The sequence below is a fragment of the Myotis davidii genome, unplaced genomic scaffold, assembly GCF_000327345.1.
Source record: "Myotis davidii unplaced genomic scaffold, ASM32734v1 scaffold93, whole genome shotgun sequence".
Taxonomy (NCBI): Eukaryota; Metazoa; Chordata; class Mammalia; order Chiroptera; family Vespertilionidae; genus Myotis; species Myotis davidii.
The window spans coordinates 4112482-4125048 of record NW_006292095.1 but is presented as its reverse complement, the minus strand read 5'-3'; the positions used below and the strand labels follow the sequence as shown (position 1 = coordinate 4125048).

General features: G+C 38.8%; 1 protein-coding gene across 1 annotated transcript in view; it reads left to right on the top strand.

The window, feature by feature from the left end:
• ADAM32 (ADAM metallopeptidase domain 32) overlaps positions 1-12566 on the top strand; it is a gene marked incomplete at its 3' end in the record, with an annotated part of 79166 nt that extends 66600 nt beyond the window's left edge. The window contains exons 16-19 of the mRNA XM_006765558.2: positions 929-1112; positions 3486-3569; positions 6409-6502; positions 12469-12566. Coding sequence (XP_006765621.2) covers positions 929-1112; positions 3486-3569; positions 6409-6502; positions 12469-12566 — 460 coding nt within the window. The remainder of the gene's footprint in view (positions 1-928; positions 1113-3485; positions 3570-6408; positions 6503-12468) is intronic.
• Between the last annotated feature and the right edge of the window lies 1 nt (position 12567).

The following is a 12567-nucleotide window of genomic DNA, read 5'->3' as shown; positions in this document are numbered from 1 at the left end:
ATATATATATATATAACTCATGAACATCTAGACAGTAGTGCGGTGAAGGCCTTGGGGGTGGGAGGGTATGTGGGTGCAAGGTGGAAAGGTTCAATGGGGAAAAAGGGGGACATTTGTATTTCAACAGTAGAGATACATTAATAAAATAAAGTTAATCTTTTCCTGTATCTGAAGAGCCAGATCTTTGACATATTGGTCATGAATTTGTTTTAATAAACATTTATTAATAACGTATGTGCTGGACACTGGACTAGATACTAGTTAGAAAATGACACATGACGCTTGTGCTCATGGAATTTGTAGGCAGGTAAATATATCATGTAGTTTTATATTTCCTTGATTTGCTTATGCTTTTACTTTTGTTTAGAAATGCCTTACTCTGTTAAAATCCTACTAACTTGTAAGCTTTGACTCAGATGGCCTGTTCTCTTTGAAGTTTTCCTGACTGCTAAATTACAATGTGTCCTCATCTTAAATATCTGTAAGAATTTGTTTATTTCATTTGTAGAACTTTTTTTTAGAAAAACAATTATCCTTTTTAAAAATTGAATTTATTGGGATGAAATTGGTCCACCAAACCATTCAAGTTTCAAGTGAACAACTCAACAAAACAGCACATTTAGTATTAGGTGATAATTTGTTTACCATTAGATCCTATAAAGTGCTTGCATGAATTGATTATTTGACAATAAGATATAAATCTGCACAGTGAATAAAAGACCATACGTAGTATTGGAAGATAATCTTGTATCAGCAGCTTTATACTTTTTACTTTAAATGTTAGTGTTAAAGTATTACATTTTCCCTAGACATATTGCCATATATTATGAATCATGTATTTTTAAATTTTTTTCTTATAAAGCAAATCTGAAGCATTTTCAATAAATGCCTAATATGTAATAATAATATAATTTTATTATATTTGTAGGAATCTTATATGTGGAAGATTAATTTGTACCTACCCTACTCTAACTCCTTACATTCAAAAAAATGTTGCTGTGCTTTATGCTTATGTACGAAATGTTATATGTATAACTTTAGACTACAGTCTTCATGGCTCAAGTGTAGATCCACTGGTGGTCAATGATGGCTCTGAATGTGATTCTGAGAGAGTAAGTGATTTAAAATTTATTTTTAAAGTTAAATTTATTTCTTTAACACATATTTTCAGTATCAAATTTTAAATTCATTTGTAGTGCTATATAAACTTAAATATTTAGAGAAAGAGAAAATAAGCTTCAGTAAGGCTCCAGATATTAAGAGGGAAATGGAACAGTTGGATCCTTTTCAGAATTTCAATGTTGTGAACAAGGAAACTACCAACTATTTTAGGACTAGAGTAGGGAGGGAAGAGATCTTGGAAATACATTGTAGTTAAGTACTCTCTAGCATGGAAATTCACTTTTCTTCTTGTAAAACATAGTATATAGAAAAGTAATAAAAGTAAAACTGGGTAATATGTGTCTCTTTGTGGCCCAGTAGATAAGATCACAAGTTAATTTTCAAACTGCATAGAATCAACTATTCACCTCTTATGTTTTGACATTTTGCTAGTCACCTAACCAGTGTGAGATACCACAATTATATGTAAAGTGGGGATAATAATAGCTTTTACTCTGTGGGGTTAATGAGAAGATGAAATTAGATAATAGTATAAAGTGATTAGCTCAATGTTCAACACATTGTAAGAGTTAAATACAGGTTGGCTATTATTATTTATTATTATTATAAGTCATTATTTCTGAGGCTGACACAAATATGGAGAAAACATAGAGGGAATAAATTTACTGCAAAGTTTTATTTTATTCCTGACCAGATGTTTGCCGGCTGCTTCTTCATGCCTAGGAGTCATGATGGCCTCGTCAAAGGAGGGCTATGCCTGGGGGTTCAGTAGATATATTTAGGCCATGGAGCCAAAACAAGTAAAAATAAAATTAAGTCTCCATGCTTCTGCTTTTATTTTGTTCGTCAGTTTATTTTTTTCATTAGATTCCACATATAAGTGAGAGCACATGGTATTCATCTTTCTCTGACGGGCTTATTTCACTTAGAATAATACTCTCCAGGTCCATCCATGCTGTTGCAAAGGTAAGAGTTCCTTCTGTTTTACAGCTGCATAGTATTCTATTATGTAAATGTATCACCTTTTTTATCCACTCATACACTGATGGGCACTTATAGAAAGTTCTAATGGGGTTGTGACTATAAAGGGGGGAGGGAGTCCAGATTTTATCATTATACTTCTGCAACTCAGAAAATTAAAAATGAAGCTACCATTTGATTCGATGATCCCACTTCTAGGAATATATCCTAAGAAGCCAGAAACACTAATCAGAGGGAATATATGCACCTCTATGTTCATAGAAGTGCAGTTTATAATAGATAAGATTTGTAAAAAGTCCAAGTGCCCATACCATATGATCTCACTTATATGTGGAATCTATGTGAACAAAATAGAAACAGAGATATGGATACATAGAACAGACTGACAGCTGTGAGAGGGGGGAAGGGGGACTGGATGAAAGAAGGTAAAGGGATTAGCCAAAGAACATAAATGCATGACCCATAGATTCAGACAACAGCTTGTAGTGATGGCCAGAGGTAAGGGGTTAGACGCAGGGGTGGGCAAACATTTTGACTCGGCCACAATGGGTTCTTAAACTGGACCAGAGGGCCGGAACAAAAGCATAGATGGAATGTTTGTGTGAACTAATATAAATTCAAAGTAAACATCATTACATAAAAGGGTACGGCCTTTTTTTTCAATAGTTTTATTCATTTCAAATGGGTCAGATCCGGCCCGCGGGCCATAGTTTGCCCACGGCTGGGTCAGAGGATGGGGATAGTTATAATAGTGTCAACAATAAAAATAAGAATTAAAATGAGTATCAACAATAAAAATAAGTTAAAGAATTAAAATGTTATCATAATTCCCTTTGCAGAATAGAGCTACAAAATGATTTGTGAAATTATTTTTAAAAAAGAAAAAGTTATGTTTCTAAAAGGAAAAAAAAATATATCAACAGATGATTTGATATTATTCAGTTGGCAATTTAGTAAGAATAGAATCTTTTCCATAACATGGATACTTTTTCTTAGTGATAATGTCTGAAAACAAATTTTACTAGGTAACCTTTAATGATACTATAAATCCTATATTATAAAACATTGTTGGTACATTTGTTACTTGATGAACCTACACTGACATATCACTATCACCCAAAGTGTATGGTTTACATTGGAGTTACCTGAAAAATCTCACAATACTTGGAGATTAAGCAACGCATTCTAAAAGGAGGAATCTCAAGAGAAATTGAAAATTATTTTGAATTAAATGAAAATGAAACAAAAATTTGTGGGGTATAGCAAAAACTACTTAAATGGATATTTGTTGCAGCGAATGGTTATGATCTTATGTTATAAAATTAATGATTAAAATGTGAAGATAGCTGAAATTCTTTGACTTGGGAATTTTTTTTCATTAGGTTTGTATAAATCGTCAGTGTGTAGAATCAAGGTTTCTTAAAAAGGAGTCCCTTAATTGTTCAGCAAAGTGCAGTGGACATGGAGTAAGTAAGCATGTGATTAATATATGTTTCCCCAAATCACATTAATCTTGGGCACTTTTCAGCATCACTCATTAATTTATTCAACATTTATTGGGTTCCTACTACATGCTAGTGTTGGGTTGCAACCTCCTGCAGAGCTTTATGTGTATAACCTGAAACTGGGCCCCCTATGTGGAAGGCAGGGAGAGACTGAAGAAAAAGGCAGACCATTCCAATTGGTAGGTGGCAGGTTTAATCACCAAGAAAACTTACAGGCTTGTCTTGGGCAGCCACAAGAGAAGTAGTTTTCTGCACGAGCCCACCAGAATTTTAGAAGTTAATACAGAGGTCCTAACTGGATTCAGTCACATATCCATGGGGCCTTATCTGGGTTTAGTTCCATACCTAGTTCAATTAGTCTCATCACCACATTTCCTTGTGATTTTTTTGTCTGGTTATATAACTATTGTTGAAAGTGGTGTATTGAAATGTCCCACTTTTATTGTATTGCTCTTAATTTCTTCTTTCAGACCTGTTAGTATTTGCTTAATACATTAGGTGCTCCAGAGTTCAGTGTGTATATTATGATTGTTATGTCTTTTAAAAGTGTTGACCCTTTATCGTTATATAATGACCTTTGTTTTGTCTTTTTACTGTTTGGATTAAAGTTATTTTGTCTTATATAAGGACTAGAGGCCCAGTGCACAAATTCATGCACAGGTGGGGTCCAGCCAGGCCAGCCCCAATTGGGGCAGATCAGGGCTGGGCCTGTTTCTTTCCTACAGCTCAAGTTTGTGCTTTCTTCCTTGCCCAAGTACCCTGGCTTGATTTTCTGAGGGAAATCCTTGTCTACTGAGCTTGCTCTTTCTGCTCAACTGAGGTGTACAGAGAAGGAGTAGGCTACAAAGTGGGAAAAATTATGGGTTTAGCACTTGAGGTATTTGGGGTGCTCACAGGTCAGGTGGGGAGGGATCCCTGATTTAAGTTTTTATAGCAGTTCATGGACAGTCTTCCTGCTGGAGTACTGACTATTTATTAAAGGGCTAATTTCCTTCCTTCCTTCCTTCCTTCCTTCCTTCCTTCCTTCCTTCCTTCCTTCCTTCCTTCCAATATGAAGGTTATATGACAGAAGCTGGGGCATTGGACTTGAACAGAGTACTTTTTCCCTGTACATCTAAGCCTTGGAACAGTGAAATTAGTTTCATGTTCTTAAATTGAAATATTAGAAACCGGGTGATATTTTATATTGTTTTGAGAAATAGCATAGCACGGTAGTCAAGGGCAGGGCTTCTGAAACCCCACGGCTTGGGTTTAAATCCTGGCTCTATCACTTACCATCCAGATGGCTTTTGGCAAGTTAAATATGCCCCAGATTCTTAATCTGTAAAGTAGGAATAATATGAGTTCTGACCTCAAAGAGTGGTTGTGAGGATTTAATGAGCAAATCTGTATAAAGTGCTCAGAATAGAGACTCACATAGTAGGCACCATAAAGGTGTTTGGCTGTGATACAATAATTATCAATAACAAACAACCAGTTTCTAATGTTATGCTATATCTAGGTATATGAGTCCCTCTTGTAACACAGAAAGCCTTTGCTTAAAATGCAAACAAAGGCAAACAAAATTTGATAATGGCTAAGGCAGAGTTTAATAACTACCCCTGGGGAAGGGTGAAGTCCTCATTTGTAAGTGCAAATACTTCAGGTTACCGCATGGCAATGACCCTGATCTTGGAGATTCAGCACAATCAGCTCTGGGAACTGGTACTGTTGTATCGCAAATCAGCGAGCTAGATACGAGACGCCTTAACAAGCCAATGAGGAGTCTTTTTATTATGCTGGTTCAGAGCAGAATATCTCTGGCAAATTCTGAACCAAAAACATGGAGGAAACTCTATTTATTTAAAATATATTTTATTGATTTTTCCACAGAGAGGAGGGGAGAGGGATAGAGAGTCAGAAGCATCTATGAGAGAGAAACATTGATCAGCTGCCTCCTGCACCCTGCTACTGGGGATGTACCCACAACCAAGGTACATGCCCTTGACCAGAATTGAACCTGGGACCCTTGATTCCGCAGGCCGACACTCTATCCACTGAGCCAACCCGGTTAGGGCTATTTATACGTTTCAAGTTCTTTGTCTCCCAAATATGTTTTTTCTGGACCTTCTGAAGACTTTACAAAGAGCTTTGTGTAAGTTATTTTTGCAGACAGTTTGTAACCTTGGATACATAATGAACAAATATGGGAATTATCAGTATTCACCTATTACGTTAGACGGCTAGCTTGCAAGGTTAGACAGTTAAGTTTTTATCTTTTTCTGTTATTCAAACTAAAAAACAGTCATTTTACAGAATAAGAGACTATCTAAAAGTGACAAGAGTTTATAATGACAGAGTTTACAGAACAAGGGACTATCTAACAATAGCAGAGAATTGCAACTAGCAGTTTTTATACAAGGTGTAGGTTACTATGCTTCAGTGCCAGGTGGCCTCTAGCACACCACGGGAAACATCTTTCATTGGAATTTAAGGATGTGTTTTTGAAATTGCACACTAAAATTTCAGGTGAACATTTTACGATGTTAAATTTTCTTGATGCAAATATTGAGAGCTTTAATTCATAGCTTTATTGAGATGCCATGTGTGTATGTGTATGCCTGTATCTCTGTGTGTGTGCATGCTATTTAGGCTAAGAAATCAAGCATTTGTTTTATAGGTTTGTCTCTCTAAATAAATCAAATAAATAGAATTGCACCAGATAAAAATACAAAAGTAAGCTTGATGAACCATCTGGTAATGTTACTTTTATGAGGGCATATTTTTACATGATCATTTAAAATGTAAAAAATGGTCCTAGGTGTGCACGTCTGAGTTGCAGTGCCATTGTGACAGCGGCTGGACCGGTCAAGATTGCAATACGCAGTCCAGACAAGCTGACAGAGAAATAACAGGCAAGTATCTATCTCTTTACAAATCCAGCTAATAAAATTCTCAAGTAGCTTATCATGACAAAAACAAAATTAGATGTTTGACACTTAGGAAGAAATGACTATTTGTAATTGAAAGGTAACCAGGCTTCTTTCAAGAAATGGAAACCAAATATGCCTTCTTAATCTTGCTCTCTTTTTCTAATATTAACTTTCAGATATCGTGATTGAAGCTGAGAGTATCTTTTAAATTTTTATCGATTGATATCATTGACTTTCCTCCTTTAAGACTATATTTCAATATTTCCTCCTTTATAATTGATTCTGTGATCTCAGCTATACACACTCTGTTACTATGTGTTTATTATAGAAGAAATAAAATAAATTGAAGATAATTTTTACTCTGAAGAAGTTTACAGTTTAAATGAGAAAAACCAACAACTTGCTGCTGTAGAGATCCCAGAGGGATGCTAGCACAGTGTTGTATTTGTTCACCAGTACTTTAGTTTCCGTTATTCATGCATTGATTTGGCAAATATTTATTGAACTAATGTATATTTGGTGCTGGTCATATGGCATAAGGGATGTACAGCAAGTTAAATTAAGTCCCTCTCCTCGTGGAGTTTAAATAATGTTTCAGGTACCATACCCAGTGCTAACTAGTTGTAGAATAAGGATTAGGAATCAAGTCTGATTTTTATGCCAGTGCCATTGTAGTAGCAATGGCTCCATATATAAAAACAGATCCTTAATGTCAAAAAGTCAACAGTCTAATAAAGAAAAATAGGAAATGCACAAATATAGTGAGATTCAGTGGTAACGCACCTGGTAACAATGCATATTTATTGGATAACCTTGCAATTACACCATACCACATTATGTGTTATTGAAGTTTTTGGGCCCCACTTAATGGTGTTATAGTGGGATTTTTATGTAGCTGCTGTATAATATAGAATACGTTGCAACTTTCTGGAACTTGGTTTCTATTCATTTAAAAAAATCTTGATTGTTGATATTGTTACAGATGCCACCCCCCTTTTACCCCATTGCCCCCTCCACCTGATTTCCATTTCATCTCAAGCCTTCACCACCCTATTGTCCATAGGTAATGCATATCTATAATAATAATAAAAGCATAATATGCTAATTAGACTGGATATCCTTTCAGACGAAGCCGGGGTTGAGAGGAAAGCCTGGGTCTCGAGTGCCTGCTGGCAGCCAGAGGGAAGCCTGGGTCCCAGGTGCCAGAGGGAAGCCGGTGCTGGCAGTCGAGAAAAGGAAGGCCTACTCTTGCATGAATTTCATGCATCGGGCCTCTAATGTACATATAGTTCTTTGGTTAATCAGCCCTGCCCCAGGTGACATTTGGCGTTCATTGAGCAAATACTTATTGATACCTACTGCTAGTACCCCCAAACCTGGACAAGAGGGACCCTGGGCCTGGGTTTTGTGCGTTAGAGCAGTGCTTTCCTAACTTGGGTGTGCACACAAATCCCAAACCTCGCTAGGATGCTGATTGTGGCTGATCTGGAGCGTGGCTGAGAGTAGCAGCTCTACACAGCTCCCAGGTGATGCCCACACTGGGAGGAGCAGCCCTCAGGGGCGTCTGCTGAGGTCCTTCTCTGACCGCACCCCTCCGGACGCAGGAGAGGTCACAGGAAAAGGGACGCATTTATCCAGAGCCCACACCCCATCTTTTTTAAAAAAATGTTTTTACTGATTTCAGCGAGGCAGGGAGAGAGAGAGAGAAAGAGAGAAATATCAATGATGATAGAGAATAATTCATCAGCTGCCTCTTGCATACCCCATGCTGGGGATTGAGCCCGCAACCCAGGCATGTGCCCTTGACCAGAATCGAACCCTGGACCTTTCAGTTTGCAGGTCAACATTCTATCCTTTGAGCCAAACCAGCTAGGGCTAACCTTTGTCATTTAAATTATGAGGTATCTTGGTGTGGGCCTGTTAGGATTCCTCTTGTTTGGGACTCTCTGTGCTTCCTTGACTTGTAAATCTATTTCTTTCACTGGTAGGGGAAGTTTTCTGTTATTATTAATTCAAATAGCTTTTCAGTATCTTGCTCTCTTTATTCTCCTTCTGGCATCCCCATAATGCAAATGTTGGTATACTTGAAGTTGTCCTAGAGGCTCCTTACAGTATCTTCATATTTTTGGATTCTTTTTTCTTTTTGTTTTTCTGTTTGGGTGCTTTTTGCTTCCTCATAGTCCAAATTATTGATTTGATTCTCATAATCCTCTACTCTACTGTTGAATCGCTGTAAATTATTCTTTATTTCTGTTAGTGTATGCTTAATTTTTATTTTGTCATTTTTTGTGTTTTTGACATTCTCACTAAGATCCTTCAAAGCCTCATGAAGACCCTTGAGTAACTTTATAACCATAGTTTTGAACTCTGTATCCAGTAATGTGCTTGTTTCCATTTACTTGGTTTTTATTCATTTAAAAAAATCTTGATTGTTGATATTGTTACAGATGCCACCCCCCTTTTACCCCATTGCCCCCTCCACCTGATTTCCATTTCATCTCAAGCCTTCACCACCCTATTGTCCATAGGTAATGCATATCTATAATAATAATAAAAGCATAATATGCTAATTAGACTGGATATCCTTTCAGACGAAGCCGGGGTTGAGAGGAAAGCCTGGGTCTCGAGTGCCTGCTGGCAGCCAGAGGGAAGCCTGGGTCCCAGGTGCCAGAGGGAAGCCGGTGCTGGCAGTCGAGAAAAGGAAGGCCTACTCTTGCATGAATTTCATGCATCGGGCCTCTAATGTACATATAGTTCTTTGGTTAATCTCTTCCCAGAGCCCCAGGACCAGCTGTGACTACAGTGGAAGAGCTGCTGTAACAGGACTTGCTTCAGTGGGGCTTTGGTACTTACTGGGTCTGCCCCTTTAGTGTGTTGCTTGTGGGTGCCCTTGACCAGAATCGAACCCTGGACCTTTCAGTTTGCAGGTCAACATTCTATCCTTTGAGCCAAACCAGCTAGGGCTAACCTTTGTCATTTAAATTATGAGGTATCTTGGTGTGGGCCTGTTAGGATTCCTCTTGTTTGGGACTCTCTGTGCTTCCTTGACTTGTAAATCTATTTCTTTCACTGGTAGGGGAAGTTTTCTGTTATTATTAATTCAAATAGCTTTTCAGTATCTTGCTCTCTTTATTCTCCTTCTGGCATCCCCATAATGCAAATGTTGGTATACTTGAAGTTGTCCTAGAGGCTCCTTACAGTATCTGGCAGCCAGAGGGAAGCCTGGGTCCCAGGTGCCAGAGGGAAGCCGGTGCTGGCAGTCGAGAAAAGGAAGGCCTACTCTTGCATGAATTTCATGCATCGGGCCTCTAATGTACATATAGTTCTTTGGTTAATCTCTTCCCAGAGCCCCACTCCCTTCCCTCTGAGATTCATCAGCCTGTTCCATGTTTCTATTTTATTACTCAGTTTATTTTGTTCATTAGATTCCTTGTTCATTTATTTTAATTTTTGGGTTCAGTTGTTAATAAATATGTATTTATTGCCATTTTATTCATGTTTTTAATTCCTCCTCCTCCTCCTCCTCTTCTTCTCCAACTGCTTTTCTCTTGCTGTTTTTATAATTCTCTCTTTGTCTTTAACCTTTCTCGTTTTACTTTATTTTTTAATATATTTTTATTGATTTCAGAGAAGAAGGGGGGAGAAAGGGAGGGAAGGAGGGAGGGAGGGATGGATGAAGGGAGGGAGGGAGGGCACACTGGGGATTGAGCCCGCAACCCAGGCATGTGCCCTTGACCAGAATCGAACCCTGGACCTTTCAGTTTGCAGGTCAACATTCTATCCTTTGAGCCAAACCAGCTAGGGCTAACCTTTGTCATTTAAATTATGAGGTATCTTGGTGTGGGCCTGTTAGGATTCATCTTGTTTGGGACTCTCTGTGTTTCCTTGACTTGTAAATCTATTTCTTTCACCATGGTAGGGGAAGTTTTCTGTCATTATTTATTCAAATAGGTTTTCAGTATCTTGCTCTCTTTATTCTCCTTCTGGCATCCCCATAATGCAAATGTTGGTATACTTGAAGTTGTCCTAGAGGCTCCTTACAGTATCTTCATATTTTTGGATTCTTTTTTCTTTTTGTTTTTCTGTTTGGGTGCTTTTTGCTTCCTCATAGTCCAAATTATTGATTTGATTCTCATAATCCTCTACTCTACTGTTGAATCGCTGTAAATTATTCTTTATTTCAGTGAGTATATGCTTAATTTCTGACTGGTCCTATATTTATGTCTTTGGCATTCTCACCAAGATCCTTGAAAGTCTTATTAAGTCCCTTGAATCTCTCATTAATTCCCTTGAAGCTCTCATTAAGTCCCTTGTTTTGAATTCTGTAACTAGTAGTTTGCTTGCTTCCACTTTATTTAGTTCTTTTTCTGGAGATTTCTTCAGTTCTTTCATTGTGACATGTTTCTTTGTCTCTGCATTTTTGCTGCTTCCCTGTGTTTGTTTCTATGTATTAAGTAGAGCTGCAGTGTCTCCTGAAATTCATAGAGTGGCCTTGTGTAGTAGGTGTCCTGTAGGGCCCAGTGGCTCAGCCTCCCCAGTTACCTGATCTGGGCACTCTAGGTGCACTCCTGTTTGGGCTGTGAGCATAGTCTTGTTGTAGTTAAGCCTTTATTGCTATTGATGTCACTGGGAGGAACTGCCCTCCAGGCAAATAGGCTGTGAGGACCAGCTGTGACTACAGTGGAAGAGCTGCTGTAACAGGACTTGCTTCAGTGGGGCTTTGGTACTTACTGGGTCTGCCCCTTTAGTGTGTTGCTTGTGGGTGTATAAAGTTGTAATCTGGTATGGTCTGAAGCTGTCCACCAAGTGCACTGGCTCTGGGGCCTCCGAGGAGGTGCAAAGTCAGCCACTACCTGGGGCCACCTGGAAGGAGCCACAGAGGGACCTGCAGATCGTCACCACTTGTGTTGGGTCCGGAAGTGCCCAGGTGAGGGCAAGTTGTCTTGGGCCTCTTACTGAAAGGTATGTGGTATGCTGATACCAGATGTTGCTTGCTTGAGAGATTTTAGGAAAATCTGAAGCCTGAGCCAGGACAGGCCATTCATATGGAAAAGCCACTGCAAACAGCTTGGATGGAATTGAAAATTGGATGGGGCAGGTCCTCAGGGAATTACCAGGGCAGAATGAACAGTGTGAGCCAGGCTGTTGGAAACCCAGATATGGCTGCCAATCAGCTCTGCGACAGAAGAGGTCTTAGCACAGGAACAATGGCCCCTGTAAGCACCCCTGTCTTGGAGAAAGCCACCGTGAATTTTTGCTCTGATGGCAGATAATCCAGTTCCTCCCTGTATGTTCCTGGCTCCTTCTGAGCTGTTGCCCAAGTGCTGGAGCTCGGAGGGAGGGAGTCCATGTAAGTTCATGTTCCTGCCCTTTAAGAGGCACTTCCTTGGTTGTGCCATTCAGCCACAATCCCCACTGGTTTTTACAGCGCAAGTCACAGGGACTTCTCTTTCCACCTCTGGAACCCTGGGCTGTGGGTCTGGTGTGGGGTTGGGACATCTTGCTCCTCCCAGGAGGCCTCCTCCACAGCTAAGGAATCCCTCCCAATTAAAAAAATGCCACACATGGGTGTCGGACCAGCCTGTTCTGCATCTCTATCCTTCCAGCCAGTCTTGATGTACTTTTGTCTTTAAATCTCTAGTTGTATGACTTCCATCAGGTGGTTCTGAATGATGGTTGTTCTGTGTTTTAGTTGTAATTTGATGTGGTTGTGGGAGGTGGCGTATACTGGTGTTTACCTACACTGCCATCTTGGTTCTGAATCTTGGTTTCTATTCTTTTAGAATGAGAGGTAATAGAGATAGTCCAAAGTATTATGATTCTATTATTTTTCCATGTTACTGAATAACAACAAAAATTCAGAACTTTGTAATTATTTTGCTGCAGCTTAAAAGTAAAAGTAGACAGTTTGTTTTACTCTGATATTTTTAATGTCTTTTTGCTTTTAGATTTAATCATGGAAAGGGATCCTTGGAAATCTGCAAAGAACCGGTGGCTTCTAGGTTTCTACATTACTTTACCTGTTCTGATCATAGCAACCATAACAG